This window comes from Grampus griseus, assembly GCF_964374135.1.
Source record: "Grampus griseus genome assembly, chromosome: 14".
Taxonomy (NCBI): domain Eukaryota; kingdom Metazoa; phylum Chordata; class Mammalia; order Artiodactyla; family Delphinidae; genus Grampus; species Grampus griseus.
Window position 1 is genome coordinate 73,466,389 of NC_139008.1, and position 24,519 is coordinate 73,490,907.

The 24,519-nt window shown below is 51.4% G+C and overlaps 1 protein-coding gene across 1 annotated transcript; it reads left to right on the forward strand.

The window, feature by feature from the left end:
- Nucleotides 1–713: 713 nt before the first annotated feature.
- Nucleotides 714–23,351, forward strand: PABPC1L (poly(A) binding protein cytoplasmic 1 like; the record flags this gene model as incomplete). The annotated part of the gene is made up of 15 exons (XM_082671579.1): nt 714–906; nt 2,847–3,040; nt 7,499–7,614; nt 9,311–9,450; nt 9,598–9,692; nt 12,634–12,771; nt 13,101–13,196; nt 17,345–17,611; nt 18,425–18,509; nt 19,144–19,272; nt 19,923–20,029; nt 20,860–20,953; nt 22,246–22,376; nt 22,832–22,906; nt 23,287–23,351. 14 exons carry the CDS (start codon nt 714–716, stop codon nt 22,883–22,885), a joined length of 1,839 nt encoding a protein of 612 aa, XP_082527705.1. The 3' UTR covers nt 22,886–22,906; nt 23,287–23,351.
- Nucleotides 23,352–24,519: the final 1,168 nt, after the last annotated feature.

The following is a 24,519-nucleotide window of genomic DNA, read 5'->3' on the forward strand; positions in this document are numbered from 1 at the left end:
CTTCGTGGTGGAGCGCAGGTGGAGTGGATTCGTTGAGAAAGGTGCTCAGGATACGTTCCACGAAAAGGTCTTGGCAGTAGAAGAACCAGGGTCAAGAAAGGCCTTCGTGGTCTACAATTCTCACACGGAGCCTTCGGCCCCAAACCACCAAGCCGGTTCGAGAAGGCTGAGACTAGATCCGGACTGTCTTGAGAGAAAGCCTCCTCTCAGGGGGGTAGGTACGCAAGTTTTGAAACAGGGCATCCTGCTCGCAATTTTCCCGTTTGCGTGTGAAACGTGCAGAGAGCCCACGCTCGCCTTTAATCCTTGTGTAAAGGGAATCCTAACTCCACGGAGAAGGGAAACGGGCGCAGGAGAACAATGACTAATGGGGATTAGAACCCAGGTCTCCTACCGTGGTATCCCCGCCCTCTCTGCGCCGCTGGCGCCGGCTCGGAGCTCCCCCCACGTACCCGCAGCCCTACCCGGGGCCAGGTGAGGGCTCTCCCCGCCTCCCATCGCGGGGGCAGAGATGCCCCCCACCTGGGGCTTCCAGAAGGCTGAGGGGTCCCAGGTGCGGGGCGGGGTCCGAGCGCGCCCGCGATTGGCGCGCGGGGCGGCGGGGGAGGTAAAGGCCAGGGGCAGAAGGGGGTGGGAAGAACCCGGCCGCCCCGCGCGCCCCCGCTGCCGGGGTGAGCGCACGTGGGCGCCGAGCGCGGGGCCGCGCGCCCACCATGAACTCCAGCGGCCCGGGTTACCCGCTCGCCTCGCTCTACGCGGGCGACCTGCACCCCGACGTGACTGAGGCCATGCTCTACGAGAAGTTCTCGCCCGCTGGCCCCATCCTGTCCATCCGTGTGTGCCGCGACGTGGCCACCCGCCGCTCGCTGGGCTACGCCTACATCAACTTCCAGCAGCCGGCCGACGGTGAGCCCCTGGGGGAGGGGGGCGGACCGACCCACCTACAGACAGGCAGACAGGCAGACAGCATCCCAGCCACCCGCGCGCGCTTTCATCTCTGGCTAATCCTGCAAAATCTTCCATTTTGCAGCCAGGGAAACTGAGGTCCAGAGATACAAGGCCTTGGAAGGGGCTCCGAAAGGCCCCGGGGACAGGAACTAGCAGTTAGTGTGCTCCTACTGTGTTTTACTGGTGCTCCGTTTTCCGGAAGAGCTGTTAAGACAGTGAAAACAGCCAAGGGCTTTGGGGTCAGCCAGACCTGGGATTAGAAAGCCGGCAGCTGTGCGGTTTTGAGCAAATGAATCATTCTGAGCTTCAGTTGCCTGTCTGCAAAAGGGGGGAGGTACCTGCTTTGTAGAGTGATTGGGAGGATGAGCAATTGAAAGCACCCGGTGAGGAAGATGCCCGAGAAGACACGGGTGATGAGCGGGGCAGCCGGGAGAGCTCAGCCTCGGGCTGTGGCCTTTCCCGGCAGCCGGACCCGAGGTCTGCACCAGGCGCCTCCACCTTCGGGAACCGAGAAAAGCTGCCTGCGCTCCAGGCTCCACGACCCGTTTCTCGGAGCTGATAGGTTTAGATCAGAGCTTGTCAGCTAGGTGTTGAGTGGAGAGGAGAGAGATTAGAGCGCAGGGTTTTGTTGGAGCTCTGCCACTAGGGTGCGAGCTTGAGCAAGATTTCAGGCTTGGCATCTCTTCATCTGTAAAGTGGGGCTAAGCCTTATTACCCAGTAGCATGGAAGGAATGGAGGGCTTTGTCTATGAAGTAGCACCTGTATCACGTGGTACATTGTAAGCCCTCGGTAAGTGCTAACCCAAGAAAAATCATAATAACTATAGCGTTCAGGTGTAAGACTCCAGAAGTATAACCAAAAAAACCTGCCCCAGCCAAGTCCAAAAGCGGGTGCCTTTACTCTGAGTCTCCTGGGAGGATGGGGAGGTTCCCTGATCTGGGAGTTTGCTGTGATGGTTCTGCCGGTTTCCCAGCAGGTGGTAGAGCTGGATTCCTGGGAGCCTTCCCCTCTGCTCTGCTTTACCCACCCACTGCCTCTTGCCATCTTCCTCCAAGCCCTGTGCAACCTGACCTTTTTGCCAGACTTCATAGATGGAGAAACTGAGCTCCAGACAGCAGAAGGATTTTACTCCTGGATGTTTATGGCAGGACTAGGTGGAAAACCCAGACTTCTTGAAACTTGCCCACTGAGTATTCCACAGTTCCCCTCCAAACCCTCTGAAACCAGAGGTGTCCCTGAAGCAGGGGACAGCATACCACCTGACAGAAGGATGGGCATAGGCTGTTGTTTTTAGACATACTACTGTTTACCAGACACCTATTTTGTGCCAGGCACAAAGTACAAGGCGCCTTGCACACCTTATTTAATTTTCAGTCTGTCTGACAACCTGGAGGCAGGTGGTATTCTCTCCCTTTGTTAGATGGAGAAAGGTGGGTAATATTGTCATCATCCCCTCTTTACAGGTGTAGAAGTGGGCTCAGAGAGGTGATGTTCACTGCCCCGAAAGCCATATTTCCTTGGGATCAAATCTCAACTCTGCTGCTCAGCACCTCTGAGCTTCAGTTTCCTCAAACTGCTGCCACCCTTGTCATAGGGACCCTCCTGATCTTTCCCCTTTCTGAGCCTCAGTTTGCCCTTCTGTAAAATGGGGATAGGAATTCCTGCTCACGTCATTATGGTGAAGAGTTGAAGGAGATCCTACCTGGAAGGTGGGAGGAGCACCACACACATGAATTCTTTCTGTTTATCCCTCCTGAGGCTTCAAGCTCTTATCCCAAGTGAGACCCAGACAGTGGCTCTTTTCTTTTTTCTTTTTTGGCTCAGTTCCCAACTACGCTCCTTGGGGCTCAGGGAAGGAAAATCCCCTTCACTAGCTCCTTTCTCTCCTCTTGTCCAGCGGAGCGGGCACTGGACACAATGAACTTTGAGGTGATCAAAGGCCAGCCCATCCGCATCATGTGGTCCCAACGAGACCCAGGACTTCGCAAGTCGGGTGTCGGCAACATCTTCATCAAGAACCTGGAAGACTCCATTGACAACAAGGCCTTGTACGACACCTTCTCCACCTTTGGGAACATCCTCTCTTGCAAGGTGGGTGTGCCTCTTGGGGGGGGTCTGTGTTAGACACCTGTGTGGTGGTAGAGGGATACCAAGCAGCACCTCATCGGTAAAGAGCCAGGTTCAGCAAGCACCTGAATGGTAGTTGTTCTCAGCTGTAGCGGTCACCTACGTATCAGCTGGCTCTTGCTGTGTAACCACCTCCTAACTTCGTGGCTGTCAACAACTGTGATTTATTCCGCTCGTAATTCAACCGTTGGCGGTTGGGGCTGAGTTCAGCCGAGCAGTTCTTCTGCTCTTGGCTGGGTTCCTTTGTTTGCCCACTGACAGCTGGATGGCTTTGCTTCTAGGGAGTGGGTGGTTGTCAGCTGGACCGACTCGGCTTTCCTCCCTGTGGGCTTTCATCCTCCAGCAGGCTAGCCCAGGCTATTCTCATGGCAGTAGCAGGGTCCCAGGAGACAGAGTGGAAGCTCACCTGGCCTCTTGAGACCTAGGTTCAGAACTAGCACACTGTCATTTTGTTGCGTTCTACTGACCAAAGTAAGTCATGAGAACAGCCCGAATTCAGAATGAGAGGGCAGTAGAAATTATAGGACAAAGCAAGTAGATACAGGAAGGCCATGATGGCAATGGACCAGACCTTGTCTGTAACATTTCTCTTATAATAGAATGGAAGTTTCCTAGGAGTAGGGATCTTGTTCTTATTCACCACTGTATCCAAGTACCTGAGATGTGAAAACATAGTAGGTGCTCAATAAATATTTGTTGAGCTAATGGCTGTATCATCATTTGGGAAGGGCTGTGATCATTTCTCTGACTTTGTAGTTGAGGGTCAGGGGCCATGCAGCAGATCAGTCTGTCCTGACAGGGCTTAACCCTGGGTGTTTTGCCCGCTAGATTTTATAAGGGTGGCTGGTCAGTTACCCTGCAGCCTTTGGCATGTCCAGCCTTCTGGGGAGGCAGCAGGGGGGATGGGGAGTGATGGCACCCTCTGTGTTAGAACTCTTCCTTGACTCCTACTATGTGCTAGGCACAGTCCTGCAGTTCTCAAGTGAGGCCTCACCACCTCCCTGTGAGTGAGGGGATATCCCTGTGACTCAGAGGGGCAAACAGACTGGAGGAGGTGCAGCAGCTGCGAAGGGCATGCCATGATAGACAGAAAGGGCTGTTTCCTGTCTTTGAGGATCAATGGAAAAGAGAGAGAGTCTTAACTGTGTGCTAGGTTCTTACAGTGATAACAGCAGATTTATCCAGAACTTTCTACGTGCTAGATTTTCTGCATACACATCCTCACAGAATTTCCCAAAATGGCCTCTTAAGATGCAAATAGGAGGATCCTGGAGTCACCCTGGAGGGCAGAGAGGCTCAGAGTTGGGGTTACTTGTTCACAGTTATATATTATAGGGGTGGGAGGTCAGTGGCCAAGGCAGGATCTGAACCAATGGGTTTGCTGGCTTCGCTGAAGCTAACTTAACAGGGAAGAGTATGTCTGTTCCCATTATCCAGGCCTTGAGGCTTCCTCTGGGCCACTGAGGGTTGGACAGAAAGTTCTGTGAGACTCGGGCAAGTCTTTGCAGGCCTAATGAAGCCCTGTTATGGGCCTGGTTAGGTACAAGGCATTCAGTGTGGTCCGTTCCCCTGGTGTTTGCTTTTAGGTTTTATGAGGATGGCTGGTCAGTTACCCTATAGCCTCTGGCGTGTCCACCCTTCTGGGGAGATGGCAGGGGTAGGGGGAGAGGTTGGGAGTGATGCCTCCCTCTGTGTTAGAACTATTCCTTGCGTGCTACCAAGTGCTCTCAGGCTGGTTGGAGATGGTGAGACTTTTAGGAACAGCTGGACATTGGGCTCTGAGGGGAATGCATGGGGATCTGGGGAGTCAAAGACCCAGAAAGGAGAGTGCCCTGGGGCTGAGGAAAGGTTTCTGAGGCACTGTGGAACTCCACTAGGCTTGGGGTCACACCACTCAAGTTCAAAGATCAGCCCAGCCTACCAAGCAGAGAGTCAGCATGACATAGTCAGCCAGACCTTGGACTTTGGGGCCAAGTGTCCTGGGTTCAAATCCTGCCTCTTCCACTTCCTGGCAGTGTGGCCTTGGGCTGGTTGTTTAACCTCTCCATGCCTCAGTTTCCTCTATAAAAGGGGGCAGTGGTAGAACCTACCTCTTAGGGTGGCTGTGAATATATATTAACTCACATAATCTTCACAATATACATAGCCCTTGAAAGAGTAGCGAGCATCTCATTAGGCATCTACAGGAATCAAATAGTTACTTCTGCTGGCTGGCCGACCTCGGACAAGTCATTTATTCCCATTTTCCCCAGTCGGGCAGCTGGGGCTCAGAGGTTAAGAACTGCCTGGAAGGGTTCTGATGACAAATATAACAGTATGTGATGCCCTTAGCAGGTGCTTGGCACAGAGTGGAACCCAGTCAATGTGATTAAATCTGAATGACAGGCCTGGGCTTGAGTTGAAAGCAGAGGGACCCTGCTTGGGGCTGGAGGGGTGCGTGTTGGGTGTGGACTTGGAAGCAGGACTCGTGAAGGGCCAATTGGAGAGCCTCAAATGCCACGTTGGTATAGTTCTGTGGATTGTAGGAGCTAGTGGAGATTATTTCCCAGAGGGACATGATCACAGTTACATTTTGGAAAAAGCGTCCCAGTGGTCAGCCCAGAAGCTGGGTTGGGAGGCTGGGGTGGTGGTCGAGGCAGAAAATGTCACTTAGTTGAGCCGGGGCGGTGGCTGCAGGGATGAGTGGAGCCGTGGACCCCATGAGATGGTCATTAGGGGTCTTAGTGCAAGTTCAGCCAGAGGGACAGGAACTCTGTGAACTGAAGATCTTTCCCATTCACGAGGTCTGTCCTAACTTGAGTTGGGAGCCCTACAGAATGGGGGTAGTATGTTTGTGGGTCTTTTCAAAATTTGAAACAAGTTTGCTGTTGAAATAATAGATTAATTGGTAAAGTTTAAACAACCTGGAAAGGAATAAAGTAAAAAAGCTTTCGTCGCTTTCAACTCTAGTTCCCGGAAATAATTATTAACAGTTTTGTGTGTGTCTGTTTTAAAAATTTCCCTGCCAAGATATGGAAGCAACCTAAGTGTCCATCAATGGATGAATAGATGAAGACAATGTGGTTTATATATACAGTGGAATACTACTCAGCCATAAAAAAAGAATGAAATTTTGCCATTTGCAGCAATGTGGATGGACTTGGAGGGCATTATGCTAAGTGAAATAAGTCAGACAGAGAAAGACAAACACTATATGATATCACTTATATGTGGAATCTAAAAATTACAGCAGACGAGTGAATATAATTAAAAAAAGAAGCAGACTCACGAATACAGAGGACAGATACAGAGAACAAACTAGTGGTTACCAGTGGGGAGGAGGACGAGGGGCAATATAGGGGACGGGGAGTGGGAGGTACAAACTATTGGGTTTAAGATAGGCTCCAGGGCTTCTCTGGTGGCGCAGTGGTTGAGAGTCCGCCTGCCGATGCAGGGGACACGGGTTCGTGCCCCGGTCCGGGAAGATCCCACATGCCGCGGAGCGGCTGGGCCCGTGAGCCATGGCCGCTGAGCCTGTGCGTCCGGAGCCTGTGCTCCGCAGCGGGAGAGGCCACAACAGTGAGAAACCTGCGTACCGCAAAAAAAAAAAAAAAAAAAAAAGATAGGCTCCAGGATGTATTGTACAACACAGGGAATCGAGCCAGTATTTTGTAATCACTGTAAATGGAAAGTAACCTTTTAAAAATGGTATATAAGTGAAAAATAATAATAACCATCCCACACTTTCTCTCTTCCTGCTTTCCTTCCTTCTTTCTTTCCCCTCTCTTCCTCACTTTCTCAATCTTTCTCTATTTCTTTGTCTCTCTCGCTCTCACTTTCCAAAAGTTTCCCCTAAATATGTATTTCTTGTGTTAGCGGAAACACAATTGAATGTTACCAAAAAATGCCAAAAGGTTTCTCAAAAGCATAGATGCCCACTTTAACCCAAATGGGCTTTTTTCCCCCCACTTAACAATATACCTTACAGGTCACCCTGCCAGCCGTGAAATCTACCACATTCTCTTCAACTATGCACATACAGCAGACCAAGATGAATATACTGTAATTTACTTAACCAGTCTCCTCTGGATGGATCTCGGGTTGTTTCTAACTTGCAGTTAGAAACGAAGATGCAGAAAGGGGGGAAGGTGGCTGGAATCTAATCCTTTTATCCATTGCTTTAGGAAGATCATTAAAAGCTGGTCTGTGGTATAGATGAGATCTGCGTTCAGTTTGAGGACTCTATCCCTCCTTACTGTGTGATCTTAAGCAAATAGATTGACCTCTTTGAGCTTTCGTTTCCCATCTCTAAAATAGGGCTGTTGTGCGAGATAGGATTGTCTTCACAGGCACAGAGCAAGCACTCAGATGTTAGTCGTTATTGCCGTTGCCATTCTTGTTCTCTGTTGGATGCTCTTCATGTCCTGTTTCCCTGTGGCCCAGGTGGTGTGTGATGATCATGGCTCCCGAGGCTTTGGCTTTGTGCATTTTGAGACCCACGAGGCTGCACAGAACGCCATCAGCACCATGAACGGGATGCTGCTGAATGACCGCAAAGTGTGAGTGGTGGGATGTGGGTGGCGCCAGGGCTAAAGGAGCAGAATCATGGTACCACCAACTTAGGACCCATAGGACTGCCACCGTCTAATGGGCGCCTGGCACTGAGCAGCTGCTGGTATTCTTCCTGGCAGTATGGCCTCGGACGTGTTGCTCCATCTCCCAGGGGCTCCCTTTCCTCAAGTACAACATGGGGCTGCTGGTATGCGTTAAAGGAGCTCTGAGTAGCAAATGGGGCGATGCTTTAGAAATTCTAGCAGGAACAGCTAATGGCCACATCATCAGTGGACAGAGTGATTTTTGTCTGTTTTCCAACCTTCTCAGCATGGCTGTGAATTTTATTAAACCTTTTGTTTCCTGAGATCTGGGGACAGGAAGGAAGGTTGGCATATGCTTAGCCTGCCATTTTCATGCCTTTAAGTTTGGCATCATCCCCACTTCATAGATGGGAAAGTTGAGGTGCAGATGCTGGAGAGAATCTGCTCTGGCTGTTGCCTCCCCCAGTTCTGATTCTGCCCATCAGATGGCCCAGCCCCATGCCCGAGACTGAGCAGTGGAGGAAGCTTTGGGGTGGCAGATGCACCCAGAGTCATTTTGTCCAGAGGTTCTCAGGGTAGCCTCCTGTCAGTGAACCAGAACTTTGATGGGCTTTTCCCAGTTCTCTAGAAGTGTGTTTCTATCTTTGTCAGCTTTCAGTTTGCCTGTTTTCCTTTGTCACTCAGTTTCCTTCAATTTTTGGTGTCAGCTATCACTCGTTTGTGCTAAATGTCTTATATCAGGGGTCCCCAACCCCCGGGCCGCGAACCGGTAGTGGTCTGCGGCCTGTTAGGAACCAGGCTGCACAGCAGGAGGTGAGTGGTGGGTGAGTGAGGGAAGCTTCATCTGCCGCTCCCCATCGATAGCATTACCACCTGAACCATCCCCCCATTGCTCGCATTACCGCCCAAATCATCCCCACCCCTGTCCGTGGAAAAATTGTCTTCCACAAAACCGGTCCCTGGTGCCAAAAAAGTTGGGGACCGCTGTTTTATAGGTACCATCAAATTTTCTTATGCTTGCTTTGTTTTTCTTAATCTAGGATACTTTCCTAGATGTGTTTATGTGGACTTGGAAATTACAATTTTTAAAATTCATAATGTATTTAAATGATTTCAGTGCCCCCCTCCCCCACCCCAGCAATACTGGCATAAACCACATCTGGTTCTCTCACAGCCACTGCACCCAGTATGTGTTAAATGAATAAGCAAATCCCTGTGATGTGAGTTTGATCCCCAGTTTTACAGGAATGAACACTGAGGCTCAGAGAGGTTAAGTAACTTGCCCAGGGTCACACAGCTTGGTAACTGCAGAGCGAGGATTCAAGCCCTTGTCTGTGTGACTCCCAGATTTGTGCTCTTATCTCCTGAGCACTCAGCTGCCTCATTTGCAGTAGGAGATCCTGTGCATTTGCCCCAAGAATGAAGTCATCTTAACCTTACGCTGGAACATAGAAGCTTGGCTGTTGGAAGTGGTCAGTCCTTAGATGTATGCCATCTAAGGAGCATTGCCCTGCCCAGTCCCTTGATGAGGGGTACAGAGATCCTGGAGGCCAGCGGCAATTGACTCAAGCGACCCAGGCTTACTGGGTGGGCCGGGGCAGGGATGGGGGTGGCCGACGGCAGCCATAGGCAGCTGCCTACCCTGTTGGCGTGTCCACAGCTTCGTTGGCCACTTCAAGCCCCGACGGGAGCGGGATGCAGAGCTGGGAGCTCGGGCCATGGAGTTCACCAATATCTACGTGAAGAACCTCCACGTGGACGTGGATGAGCAGTGCCTGCAGGACCTCTTCTCCCAGTTTGGTGGGCGTGTTCCCCAAGGGAGTTGGGGATCACTTCTCTTCTACTCCCAGCTTGGGTGCCCCCTGGGGCTTCCTGAAGACTTGGGAGAAGGGAGGGGACATCTCAGGGCTTGCCCGACTCCCCTTTGAGACAGGTTGCCCTTCCTAGGGAAGATACTGAGTGTCAAGGTGATGAGGGATGACGGCGGCCACTCCCGCGGCTTTGGCTTTGTCAACTTTGAGACGCATGAGGAAGCCCAGAAGGTAGGAACCTCCCTATGGCCCTGTTTCTTGGAGGAGGTGCGGAGCCAGGACTAGGAAGAAGGGAGATCAGGAGCAGAGGGCTCCAGCTGCCTGTGGAGGAAATAGTCCCTCCCCAGCATGGGTCCACACAAGCCAGGGCCCTTCCTGCCTGGGGTGAAGGCAGACCCTTCAGCCTCCTCCGGTTGCTTCCATAGCCTGAGGCTGGCTGGCTTTTCATAGAATCTTGCAGCCTGGGAGCTACTAGGGGCCTTTGAGACAGCCATCACCCTCTTGTTGAATTGATCGTGGGATTGAGGCCAGGGAGGGGGAGTGCCGTGTTATTTCTTGCTTCCAAGACTTTGAACATATTGTTTTCTCAAAACACTTCCCCTCCCCTACTCTTTAGACCAATGCTGTCCAATAGAAATGTAACATGAGCCACATGTGCCGTTCAAAATTGTGCAGTAGCCACATTAAAAAGGGTTAAAAAACCCCTGCAACTTTAATAATATATTTTATTTAACTTATTCAAATTATCACTTCAATGTGGTATAATGTTGATATAATTGATTGTGATGTAATATTTACATTGATAAAAATTGAGATTTTTACAGTCCCTTTTTTGTACTACGTCTTTGAAATCTGGTACCTCTAGTCCATGTCAGTTCAGACTAGCCGTTTTTCAAGTATTCAGTAGCTGCGTGCAACAAGTGGTTGCCATGTTGGACAGCGTAGCTGTAGATAATTGACGGGTCTCAGCTTATACTTTTCCCTCCTTCAGGAAGCCACCTCTTCCTGTCCTCAGTGCTTCTGACAAGGTGCCCCTCCTGTCTGTCTCCATCATTAGCTCAGATCTCCACGGATAGAACTGAGGGCAGGGGCTGGGTCTCATGTCACCATTAAATCTCTAGCATTTCACTGCTGGTAGGTACCAGATACATATCTACTGAGCAAGGGAACGGTACAAGGTCACCGCGTGAGTAACAAAGCAGGGATAATGTCCGATCTTGCCTCCCACCGTGAAGCTCTTTCCGTAGCTCCTGCGCCATTAAGATCACTGGTCATGGGAGAGCTCAGCTCATAGTGGATTCTGGATGGAGACCTGGATCCTGGGGCCACCTCGATAGCAGCCACTTCTCACTGAGCACTTACCACAGGCAAGGTGCTACCTGATTTTGCAGACACTGTCCTGTCTCCTCCCACCAGTGTGGGCTCTACTGTGGTTATCAGGTTCCACCAGCTTGTAGCTAGGAGGAGAGAGCACTGGGATTAGAACCAACTCTTTCTGGCCCTGAAGTTTCGTTCTTAAGTAAAGGGCTCCTTTGAAAGGTAACTTCTTGTGTCTCCTTGGACATGTCCCACCCTCTCTGTAGACTTTGGTTGCCCCAACTATAAAATGACAAGTTGGAGTAGAGCAGTGAAGCTGGCAGGGGAAACCGTAGACTCCAAGGTCTTGGAGACTTCGGTAATGACCTGTTTTTTGCGGTTTTTTTTAAGATTTATTTTTTATTTATTTATTTATTTTATGCTGTGTCGGGTCTTAGTTGTGGCACACAGGATCTTCGTTGAGGCATGCGGGATCTTTCGTTGCAACACGTAGGCCCTTTGTTGTGGCGCACGGGGTCTAGAGTGTGTGGGCTCTGTAGTTCGTGGCACGCGGGCTCTAGTTGAGGCGTGCAGGCTCAGTAGTTGTGGCGCACGGGCTTAGTTGCCCCACTGGCATGTGGTGTCTTAATTCCCTGACCAGGGATCTAGCCCACGTTCCCTGCATTGTACGGGGGATTCTTTACCGCTGGACCACCAAGGAAGTTCCCTGCCAATGACCTTTAAGACTGCTACGGATCAGGCAGTTCTTGGGCCCCCAGAGTGTTTTTACATATATTTACATACGTTTGCATGTCTAAGTAGGGAAGCAAGTCATTATATGAAAATATTTACTAATGAACTGACCACTTAAAAAGTCAGTTCCCTTTTAAATATTTCTCCTCCCTAACACCAATGTCTAATCCAAACCTTTGAGTCAGTACTCACGTGGGTCTGATTTTTGCAGATAAGTCAATGCCGATTCAGTTCATTATTAGTGGATTGCAGAGAGACATTGCACGTCTGTTTTTTTTTTTTTTATGTGACACCAGGTTGGGTCACCACCCCTGAACAAATTTAGTAAAAATTTCTCTCTCCCTCCCTTTTTTCTTTTATAATTTATCTTTATTTTTATAGTGGAGTATAGCTGATTTACAATGTTATGTTTCTTTCTGGTGTATAGCAACTTGATTCACTTACACAGAGACATCTATATCTACATATTCTTTTTCAGATTCTTACCAGTCTTATACATTCTTTTTCGGTGATTACAGTGTGTTGAGTCAAGTTCTATGTGCTATACAGTAGGTCCTTATGGATTAAGACATTGCACGTCTTGCAGAAGATGTAGGAATTCATGCAATCAAAGCCACTGACGGTTTGGGGTGTGGCAGGCTTAGGCCAGTTAACTGAAGAAAAGAAAAATCAAGGGTTAAGAAGCAAATGTTTCTAAAGTCCTCATAGCAAAAACGGTTCTCTGTGCTGTGAAACCCAACATGAAGGATCTTGATTACGCCATCACGCCCTTTGGAAAGAATTATGCTTGTTGCTTTGTTCTAATCGTGTGTGTAGTTACAGTTAGAACCTAAATGTTAAATCATGGGAAACTTTGCAAATTTCAATTTCACTTTTTCAAGTAGAGCCCAAATCAATTTTTTAAAATTCTATAGTTTACTCTGAAATTCTGTCCCATGTTTTTAAAAAATGAATTCACTTTAAATGGCCTGGATTCTGGTACTAATTATTCTCAGCTAACAAGGCCAGCCTGGCTTGCAGGTGGCCCCGTCTGGGCCCGGAAGATGGGACTGGAGGACAGGGCTAAGGCCAAGGCCTCATGGGGGTGGTTACCAAGCCCCCTGGCTGCCTCTTCTCTGCACAGGCTGTGATGGACATGAACGGGCGGGAGGTGAGTGGACGGCTGCTCTACGTAGGCCGGGCCCAGAAGCGGGTGGAGCGGCAGAATGAGCTGAAGCGCAGGTTCGAGCAGATGAAGCAGGACCGGCTGACCCGTTACCAGGTGAGGGACAGGCTTCCTGTGGGGCAGCTGCTTCGCTGTGAAAGTGTCTGTGTGTGGGCAACCCTGAATGCGACTCCCTCCTCCAGCAATCCCGCTTCTGGGAACTTGGCTTTAGAGATGCGGGGAGTGGGGAGGGGCTGCACCTCCAGGTGATGGACTCGCTGAGTGATGGGTGAGGTGCAGGGGTGCTGCATGAGACTGAGAACTGGAGGCGTGGTGGGCGGGGCTTCCAGTGCCCCCTTGGCCCATGTAAGCCCCTCCCCCCACCCCAAGTCATTCTGGGGCTTGGAGGGGGAGGGGCACATCTAGCAGGTGTCCTTTCCTTCTAGGGCGTGAACCTGTATGTGAAGAACTTGGATGACTCCATCGATGATGAGAAACTGAGGAAAGAGTTCTCTCCCTATGGAGTGATCACCAGTGCCAAGGTGAGGGCCGGGGGCACCCACAGGGGATCGGTAGCCTTCCCCTCCCATCCTCACTGCCCACGCACACCCCCATCCCCGCCCTGGGGCTTCCAGGGATTTGGTGCTGCGCTGCTCCTTCTGGAGTTTGGGAGCTGGGTCTGACCCCATTGGAGTCTGTCGTCCATCTGCAGCCTTGTCTGGGCTGGAGGGGAAGAGGGTAGAAATACAGTCCCAGTCGCACAGCTGGACTTGCTGGGGCTCGCTGTAACCGAGGTTCATGCAACAAGCATTTATTGAGTGCCTACTGTATGCCAGATTACAGATATTTGTGTCTCAGAATTTCCATTGACTTTTGTTGTCTGGCCTTGGCTGGTGACATAACCCCTTTCCGGGCCTCAGTTTCCCCATTTGGAAAATGAGAGGCTTGGGCTGCATCATTCTTCACTCATTCTTCCCCACGTATTGAACAGCTACCGTGTGCCCTCCTAGCACCAGAGATGTGATGTTGGCTCTGTGACCTTGAGCAGATGTCTTCCGAGCCTTATCTATAAGATGAGGGTGGGCGGTGGGCTCCCTGGATGGTTCTGAACCCTGGCTTCTCATTAAAATACCGCGGAGAGCTCTTAAATAGACACCCGAGTCAGAGAAACTGAATGTAGAGCTCTGGGCATCTTAATTTTAAAAGCTCCCCACGTAATTTTAAGAAGACCTAGTGTTCGTTCATTCCATACTTGAGCACCTGCTGTTTTGCCAGGCCCTGTGGGAAGCATACAGGAATAAGTCAGACGTAGTCCTTGCCCTTGAGTAACTTATAGTCTAGTGGGGAAGTCGGATGCATCACTAACTCAAATCTACTGTAGGGTGGGGTGGGGTTGGGGTAAGTGGAGGAGGCAGAGCTGCGGGAGCTCAGCAGAACAGGAAGGAGGGCTTCCTATAAGAAGTGGCAGTGGCAGCAGCGTTTGACTTGACTGTGAGGAGGTAGGGAGCTGCGGGTGGGAATGAAGGACTTTCCAAAGAGGTCAGTGTGGGTGACGGGGCTGAGGACCTGCACGTGTGGTGTGATGGTTGGGCTCTTAGGACGTGGTCTAGAAGTTCTTTTGCCTGTTGAATTCAATTTAAAATGTCCTTCAGGGAGCCTGGTATTTGGGGAAGAGGTTCTAATAATTTTTGAGTTAAGGACGTTTTCCCCAAAAAAGTGACAGAGAGCTGTGGGACATGTGAATTAAGCATCAGGAAATCTGATTAAATTTATCAATCAGTAATTGATAAATCTGATTTATAAAAAGCTCTGGGCCCTCTTTCCTGGCAAATGCATACTTGGTGTAGTATTATGGTTGGAAGCTGGGATTTTAAAGTTAATCAGAAGTAGGTCTAAATCCCAGTCCTACCATTAACTACCTGTAGAGCCTGAAGGAAGTGACATTGCCATTTGGACCCTTTTTACCCACCTGTAAAATGGGAGCAACACGATCTACTTCTAGAGGTGTCCTGAGAACTAAAAGGCCTGCAAGTGGAGCACCTGCCCACGATAAGTAGTGAAATAATGATCTAGTTGTTCACATACCTTGCATATAATTTCAGGAGATTCACTGACCTCCTTGAGGACCCCTTGAATGAAGGGAATTGTACAAAATCTGGATTGCTTAAGAGTTGACGCAGAGTGGGGTGGACCATCTTGTTATAAAATGGGAATTTTACATAAGTTTATATGTACTTATAAAATTTAATATATTTTCTATTTTATAAAATAGTGATTGAAAATGAGATAATAGTGTTATAAGCACTTTGTAGAGATTAAGTTCATAGTAAGCTCTGCATGAGTATTTTTTATTATTTATTTTCTATTGTTTAGGCTGCATTGGGTCTTAGTTGCGGCACGGGAGATCTTCACTGAGGCATGCAGGCTTCTTTCTAGTTGCGGCGTGCGGCTTTTTCTCTCTCTAGTTGTGGCGTGTGGGCTCCAGGGTGCGTGGACTCTGTAGGTTGTGGCACGTGGGCTCTCTTGTTGAGGCACGGGCTCTCTAGTTGAGGCGTGTGGGCTCAGTAGTTGTGGCATGTGGGCTTAGTTGCTCCGAGGCATGTGGCATCTTAGTTCCCTGATAGGGCTCGAACCTGTGTCCCCTGCATTGTAAGGTGGATTCTTTACCACTGGACCACCAGGGAAGTCCTTGCATAAGTATTAGTTGTACTAATTTTATCTTCTTTAAAACTACCTAACAGAAGTTCTTATTAATTTGCTAAGACAGTATTTTTTTGCCAAGAAAATTTGGCTGTCTCATAAAGCCTATGGACCCATTATCCTATGGAGGATATGTTTAAATGCATAAAAGAAAACTCATAAGATTACAAAAAACAGTTGGATTGAAATATATTTGTTAAAATATGTTCTGCTTTATTAAGGCAGCAAACTATAAGATCTAGGGGAATTCCCTGGCAGTCCAGTGGTTAGGACTCCGTGCTCTCACTGCCGAGGGCCTGGGTTCAATTACTGGTCAGGGAAGTAGGATCCCACAAGCCACGTGGTATGGCTGAAAAAGGTAAAAAAAAAAAAAAAAAAAAAACTATAAGATCTAGTGAAGTAGTGATGAGCCTAAAAGATTTTGAGATCAGCAATAATTAATGTGATATGAAAATATTCTTCTTGACAAAGTCACAAGCACAGCTAATGCTACTGTATTTTTTCTTTGCCTATATTCAAAATAGAAGGAAATGCTAATGTAAAAATAAAGATGCCATTTTCCCCCCATCTGAGTTCACAGGCCTCCAGAATTCTATCCATTGACCTCCCTGAGGGGATCTGTGAACGCTCAGGTCGAGGCCCCTGTATGAGTAGCAAAGTGCAGCTGAAAATCATTGATGTTAGAGCATGGGCTCTAATAGAGCAGATTTAAAATGTTCTCAGCTCAAGTCCTCATGGAGTCAGGCCAGTGTCTCAACCCTAAAAAAAGATCAAGAATCGTATATGCAATATGGATGGGATCCTTGAAGAGAAAAATGTTAGAAAGTCCAGTGAAATCCAAATGAAATCTGCAGTTCAGTTAATAGCATTGTAGATAATAATAGTATTGTACCAATCAGTCGGTACTGTAGTTCTGTCCCACTGTTAACATGGTACATTTGTCAAGCTAGGTGAAAGATATACAGCAACTCTGTACTATGTTTGCAACTTTTCTATAAATCTAAAGTCATTCCACAATAGAAAGGTTATTTTAATAAAAAATTTTTTTAAAAAAAGGCTAAGAACCTCTTCCCCAGACTCCTAAAGAATGTGGCTCTGTGCCTTGCCGAGGCAGTGGAGGTCTACCAGCACCGTACATTAGGTTTGAGCTGTGGCTAATGTATGACCCACTGCCTAGGTGAGTCATTCTTTTTTTTTTTTTCTCCATAATAGTAAGGAATTTTGTTTCTATCGCAAAGAAAATTAACACAATAAAGCACCAAAAATACAAATTCAAATTATTTTCCTATTCCATACAAATCTCTTTCATGGAGTCTCTAGGAAATACAACTCTTAAGAGCATCTTACTTTGTCCATAATTCACAAATAAAACCCGAGGAGTAGTTGAAATGCAGAGTTTTCATTATAGTGACCCCTACAGAAAGGTTTAAGATTGTAGCCTGGCCGAAGAACCCTGCCCCTAGATATTAACCTGTCCCAAACTACCATCCCACTTCCTTTTAGCCGCACAGGCGAAGGCAGATACAGTAACGATTTAAGCCGGCTTTCCATCACCGCTTAGGAAAATCTTTTCAGAAGGAAAATTTAGAGATCAAAATTAACTCTGAAATGCAGCTGTTCTCCCTGATTTTGGGGAATGGTCTAGTAAACGATGAGCAGCCCTCATTAGCAAGTGGACCGGTCTTGGACAAGTCACTCTGAGCCTCACTTCCATCACCTGTAAAGTGGGCGTGGCCATGCCTCCCTGCTCAGGTGGCTGCACCTGTCGAGTAAGAAGGCGTGTCACATCTTCTTTATCCATTCATCCGATGATGGCATCTGGCATACTGTGGGCCTCAGTAAATGTGTGGGTGAGAGAGGACCCCCCCCTTAATCGCAGTTTCTCCTGGGTACCCTCAGTACTGGGCTGGGCCCCCCAGGGGGTGGGGAGCGTGGCCCCCGGAGTCTTCCTTCTCCACCCCCAGCAGCCCTTGTCTTGTCTTGCTTTTAGGTGATGACAGAGGGTGGCCACAGCAAAGGGTTTGGCTTTGTGTGTTTTTCCTCTCCAGAAGAGGCGACGAAGGCCGTGACAGAGATGAACGGGCGCATCGTGGGGACCAAGCCACTGTACGTGGCACTGGCCCAGCGCAAGGAGGAGCGGAAGGCCATCCTGACCAACCAGTACATGCAGCGCCTCTCCACCATGCGGGCCCTGGGCAGCCCCCTCCTGGGCTCCTTCCAGCAGCCTGCCAGCTACTTCCTGCCCGCTACGCCCCAGGTGACCTCCTGTCCGCATCCCTTCCCTGACAGCCAGGTGGGGCAGGAAGATCAGAGCTTCACAGGCAGACAGAGATTCCCAACATGCTTCAGCTGGAAGCTCACTCGGCAGGCGGCCGTTGTCACCCCATCTCTAACAGGGGTAATTTTGTCCCTGTCAAGCAGTGCTTCCCGATCTGGGAGAGAATCGTGAATGTTATGCTGAAAGATTCTCTGCAGTGAAATACGTTGGGGAAATATTGCATTAAGCCAAAGAAGCCTTGATTTCTTTACTATGTACCTTCTTCTATCCTGATATGCCAGTAGGCACCATGACTTTCCCAAACTGGCAGAGTACGTAGCATTCCCCCAGCTTAGATGATCATTTTTGTGGGACGCCTGCTAACATCTCTCCTGTATGCTAATGTTCTAAGGGGCCTGGTTTGGGGAAGGAGCTTGTGTGACCTGGAGGGAGTAGAAAGATGTCTGTAGAAAGATGAATGGCTCCGAGGATGGGAACATTCCTCCCCCTTAGCAGTTCCTCAGGCTGGCACAAGTAACAGTGGGATTGTCGCCCTTTTATCCAGGTCACTGGGCTAGTAGTACTGATCATCAGGGGCAAGGATTGAGCCTGAGATCTTGCCCTGAAGGGGTCAGGGCTAATGGACCTCCTGATGTGGGAAGCAGGAGCCTTAACCCCAGCTTTGTGGGTCTATAATGACCAGTCCCCTGTAGGGGACAGTGGAATTCCCATAGTGGTGTCCCTGAGGGAATGCAGTTTCTCACCTCCCCTGCTGCCAGCCCCCCTCACTCTAGGTCTTTCTGTCCCACACAGCCTCCAGCCCAGGCCCCATACTATGGCTCTGGCCCACCTGTCCAGCCTGCCCCCAGGTGGACGGCCCAGCTACCCAGACCCTCGTGTGAGTGACCCAGCCCCTGCCCTCCACATGGGTCCCGTGGGGCAGCGTGTAACACGGTGGGTTAAGGACACGAGCTTGGGGGTCAAGCCTGGCTCTGCCACTTCCCAGGGTGTTAATTTGGGTGGGTCACGTCACCTCTCTGAGCCTCGGTTTCCTTTTGTGAACGTGGGCCTGAGTGAGATGTGTGTAAATCACCAAGGACAGGGCCGAGCCCGTAAAAGACACAGACGCCTGTTACCTTCCGTGAGCTCCGAAGGCTCTCCTGATGTGTGACGGTGAAAATTCCTGCAAAGCTGAGAAAATAATACTCCTTTGGCACTACTGTTGATGAATGGTCCTTCTCTAAGAGTGACATTCACCCTGACCTGAAGCTGCCCTGGGGGACCAAGCTGTGTGGTCCTGGTACCTATGCTTCTTGGGGTCCTGGGTAGACAGAAGTTGGCTTTGTAATTGCAGATTTCCAACGCCCTCCCCTGGAGTTCTGGGTCTGCCAGTGAATTCACTCCTCTTATCTGCTGCAGAATGTTCTGGTTCCCCTTCCCATCCCCTTCCTCACCCCAGAACTGTCAGGGTGCAGTGCCCGCCTGGTTGTCCCCCTCCACCTAAACTTTCTCCATGTTCTCTATGCCGCAAGCCGCCTACCCGCCTGCGGCCTCGGTTGTCCAGCCAGCAGCCGTGTCTCGGCGCCCCTCGTTCCCCATCGGCAGTGCCAGGCAGATCTCCACCCACGTGCCGCGCCTGGTGCCCCACGCCCAGGGAGTGGGTGAGTGTGGGCAGGGCTGGGAGGAATGGAACAGAGGGGGGGTGCGGTGGTGGGTAGGGGCTTGCTCCTGGCCGGGAGTCAGAACCGGCTTCCACGGTGACCCTGCCGCTGGCCCCCTTGGAGGGCAGTGCCGGCATCTGAGGCCGTGCAGTGGGCTCCAGGGTCAGGGTCCTCCCGACCCAGTTCCGGGGCTGACTCTCTGTGGTCATGCTACCTACTGTACCTGGTATCCTCTTGTCTAAAATCTGGGTGAGGGACTTCCCTGGCGGTCCAGTGGTTAAGACTCTGAGCTTCCACTGCAAGGGGCGTGAGTTCGATCCCTGGTCGAGGAACTAAGATCCCACATGCCACGCAGCACGGCCAAAAAAAAAAATCCAGGTGAAAGCAGTATTCCCGTCGTGTTATGCGGGTGAAAGTGATCATACGTGCAGGGGCGCAGCACCAGATCTGAACCTAAGTACTGCGGCAGCTGTGAACGGGGGAGCAGGTTTGGGCTCTAAGGCAAACATCCGTTCCTTCATTTGGCAGGTGTTTGCACGCCTGTGTGCTGACCCTTTACTCGGTGCTGGGGATTCTACGTGAATGCTGCTTTTGAGGTGTCATGCCTTTGGGTTGCTGTCGGCCTTACCATCCCTGCTTATCTCTTACAGCCAACATCGGTACCCAGACCACAGGGCCCGGTATGGCAGGATGCTCTTCACCAAGGGGGCCTCTCCTGACACACAGATGTTCCTTGGCAACACACAACACCCACCGGGTAAGGCTGGCCCAGCTGCCCACTGAGTTTGGGCTCTGGGGGTGCTTGGCTCAGAACCCTATCTAAGGTGCCGGCCCTGTCTGGGCCTTGGTTTTCTTTCTATCCTTGGCTTGTAAAGTTTCCTTTATGAACATGTACCATCAGAAGAGATATCCCCACCCACCACCCACTAACAGAGGGGAAAAAAGACGAGGATCACATTTTGTTTGTTCATCACAATTTGCTTCGCCTGGGTTATTACCAAAATTAACTTGGGTTTCCTTAGTATTTACTTAGTAAGCAGCGAGGATGTGATCACTCTGCAGAACAGAACTGAAAATACCTTCTGTAATTAAGAGCTGTGTATTTATCTTCCTGCCCCCTAAAACACTCTCCGAGTCAGCATTTTCAGATCCTGTCTAGAATTTCTGTGGGTATACTTCAAACTATTTCTTGCAAAATGAACAAGAGGAGGCTTTAGAGAGCAAAATGGTTTTAAAGTTGCCAAGATGCGAAAGGGTCAGAAATGATGCTGGGGATGCGGCCATAAAGCTACCTGATTAAAAAGTGCTTTCTGTAGCACCAGGTGGTCAGTAACGTGTGGCTTTCACTTGACAACACGCATAGGGTTCCTAGCACCACGGAACACGTCTGCACTAGGACGTCACTTTGTCGTCTAGTCCACTGTGCCCTTGTTAGGGACTCTGTCCCGCCCGATTGTCCATACCTTGCCCCCTGCTCCCCCTCTTCTAGAGCCTTCCTGGAGGCCTGTGCTCACCCGACGAGGGTAAGTGTTTTGAGGCCTTGCCCATCCATGTGGTTAAGGGATGTGTCCCCGGCACCATGTGCAGGTCCAGGAGCCTGCTGTGTGTGTCCCCGGACAGGAGCCCCTGACTGCGTCCATGCTGGCCGCAGCGCCGCTGCACGAGCAGAAGCAGATGATCGGTGAGTGGCTGGTTCCTTGACCCTGGAGCAGGAAGGGGGCGCCACCAGCCGGCTTACCTGGTGGGAAGTGCCTTGAGTGGAGGCCAGACGTGGGGACGAGGTTCCCAGCCTCGTGCTGACCCACCTGCCGGGTGGACTTGCCCAAAGGGCCTTTACTTCCCAGGACCCTGTTCATCTTGTCTTAAGACCCTGGTCAGACCAGATGGTCCCGAGATCTCTTCCAGCTCTGCTGTTGTGTGGCTTCGACTCAGGCTGGGAGAGACCCCAGACGTGGGGAGATGAGGGGCCAGGAGGGGGAGCAGAAGGGTAGGGTCTTGGGTTTCTGCCAGGAAATGGCCTCTAAGGTGGGTGCTGTGGTACCTCACACCTCTCGTGATGGGAAGAGGCTGTCACCGAGTTTCATCGGTCTCCCAGTGCCCACGGCAGGGAGGGAGAACATAAACGTGTCCTGGGAAACAGACATTGTTCCCCCTGGCCCCTGATCTCCCGTGCAGTCCGTCTCCACCCCGGCCTCTGTAGCGGGCCCCGCTTAAGGAGGCCGCTACCTGCTGAATGAGTGAGCGAGCTTGCTCTGGTTCCCAGGCTCTTTCCTTCACCTAGACCTCCAGACTCTTCTCGGAAGGCCCCCAATGCCACCACGCCATTGTTTGCTCGGCTCGCTTGGGGTTTTGCCACTTTACTACCCACCCCCAGAGAAAAATTCTAAATGGGCTTCATGGCGGTAGAAGGCTCTGTAAGCAGTGCCCTGGAAACATCTTCACTCCCCTCGTGGGAGAAGCCCTCCCCCACCACTGGAGGCACCTCCAGCCCCGGCTGCACCCTCCACACGTTGCCCAGATGGGCTGACCACCACCACTAGGCCCCGTCACTCGAAGTGCCCAGTGGTGGAAGGGAAGTTTATCTTGTGTGCTTGGCTCCCCTGTCCCTCCAAGAAGTCAAGTTCAGCGTTATCGCATCCCGTCTAGAATTTCAATGAGATCCTTCAAGTGATTTCTTGCCAAATGAACAAGAGTAGTCTTTAAAGCAGCAACCAACCTCGTGTCAGAGCCTATGCAGTGTACTTTACATGTACCGTCAAATTTGATTCTTTACACTAGCCTCCAAGGCGGGGTTGGCTATGCTCACTTGGGGAAGAGGCCCCCAAGAGTGTTCAGTGACACGCCTGGAGGGAGCAGTTCTGGGACAAAAACCCGGATGCCCCCTCTGCTGCGTTCCACAATACCACCCCCGCCCTGGGATGCCCGGGCTGTCCGCCAGGTGTGTGCATAAGCCTCAGAGGCTCTTCCGCACAGGTGAGCGTCTCTACCCCCTCATCTACAATGTCCACACCCAGCTGGCTGGCAAGATCACGGGCATGCTGCTGGAGATCGACAACTCGGAGCTGCTGCTCCTGCTGGAGTCCCCAGAGTCCCTCAGCGCCAAGGTGGGCTGGAGCCTGCGAGGAGCGGGGAGGCCTGGGGGCAGAGGAGGGTTACGGATCAAGGCCTCTCCTAGGCGAGCTGGTAGGCTGCTGCTTAGACAGGTGAAGTGTATCTTCTTGCTGAAATCAGCTAACACCGCAGAATGTGGAGGTGGCAGAGGGCCTTAGTGAAGGGCCGGCTACTTCAGCCCCTGCGGCCTCCCTGCAGCTCCCCAGGCAAGACTGTGCGACAGGGCGCTGTGTTCTGACCCAGCCCAAGGGTTAGGGTTCCCCCAGCCGTCTGGCAGTGTAGAAGGTGGCCGTGGGTTTCTGCCATGGGAGCCAGTGAGCACAGTCAGAGGGGGCGGCGGGGCTGGGCGCGGGCCTTCTCGTGTCCGGTGGGCCAAGGCGGGGAGGCAGGGCTCTCCCAGGACCCTGCTGGGGCAGCTGCACCAACCCCTCCCCCGTGTGTCCCACAGGTCGAAGAGGCCCTGGCGGTGTTGCAGGACCACCAGGCCACGGAGCAGACCTGAGTGCACGTGCGCCGGGACCAGGTGGGTGGTGGTCAGGGGAAGGGTGCCGAAGCAGCCGAGCCCAGAAGCTGTACAGAGCTGGGACGGGACGTTCACAGACTCCCAGAGACCGCTGTGGTGTCACTGGCTTATCTCGGAGGCACCAAGGGGTTCAGGGGAAGCTGTGACGATCAAAGGCAAGGAGGACAGACTGCGTGATGGGAATTGGCGTGGACTCCAGTGCCGAGTGGGCCGGCCGGCCGCCCGCCCTGGCAGCCTCACTCAGAATAGGCTGGCCTTCCCCCGGGCACCGCCTGGCCCCACGCAACCTGCCGAAACGCCTGGCTTGGGCTCGTCTGTGTCCTTGCTTGAAGACTGGGTGTCTGCCATGCTTTAGAAACATTTATTTTTTTCATCCCCAGAAAATGGACTCCTTACTCCCTTGGCTGACAAGAGAACCGCGTTTCCTGCTCTTGGCTCTAAGGCCCTGTGAACCGTAACTTCCCAACTGGGCTGTATCTGCACTTGAGCTTTTTGTGGAATGAAGGCTGGTCGCCCAGCCAGCCTCTTACCTGTTGCTTTGTGCATTAAAAGTGCTGCAAACTCCGTCTTGTCTCCCAGGAGGTCTTCTTGTGTCAGAGGGAGGTGGGCAGAGCAAAGGGTAGCCTTGACTGGGCTGGGGCTTTGGCTGTAAGAAACAGGAACAGAAACCCAAAGGCGCGCTGCGCTAACGCACACAGAGGGCGTGTAAACCGTGCACCAGACAGAGCAGAGCTGCCAGGAGCTGAGCAGGACGACCTGTAAGGGCCCCAGAGGAGCAGCCGCCACCCACCAACCGTGCGGCAGGGGGCCAAGCGGTCGTCACACAGCACTGAAGCTGCTGGTGCCCACGTGTGCACGGGGGTTCTGGGTGCCCGGCCCGAGCAGCCTGCAGGGCAGGGTCCTCTGGAAGCAGTGACCGCTTCTTCGCTCTGGGCCGGCTGACCAAGGCGTTGTGTCACAACTCCACTCTTGTAGAAAGGCTTTCGGTTACCTTCCCAGGTTGTGATTTCCAGGTTATGCTGGTCTACCTGCCTCCTGTGTTTTCATAAGGAAATCAAGCTCCTTGCCTTGCGGGCCTCAAGAAGAGAAAGTCAGTCTGTTGTGACTAGATGGCATCTCTAAACCTGCCTAAAATCGGGTGAGCGTCATGCCTGCTTGCGAGGCAGCAAGAAAAGGGGGTGCAGCTGCTCGCTTTGAAATGGTCCCCAGGCCGGGCCCCTGGAGTTTCTGTGACTCTAAAACCTGCTTCAGCCTGGAGGTCTGGTTGCTCAGAGACTCGGCCCTTGGAGGGGGCGGAAGCAGCGTGCTAACAGCTGAATGTTGCCCAGAGCCGAATGGGATGGGGGAGCAAAGGGACAATACGAACCCTGTCTGCCCGGCTTTCTGGAGTCAAACTTCTCCGTTAAGATGAAAACAATTTAAGCTAAGACGCAGTCCGGGCAGGCAGGGGAGGCGCCCCAGCCTCACCCATACCACACCTTGTGAAGCTGAAGGGCGCTCCCTGGCCCGGTCCTCCCAGCAGAGGCCTTCCCCAGTGCTGTTCCGTGTGCTTGGATTGGTCTTCCCTCCCCTCTTCACCTGCTGTGATCCCCACATTAGAACTTAATTCAAAC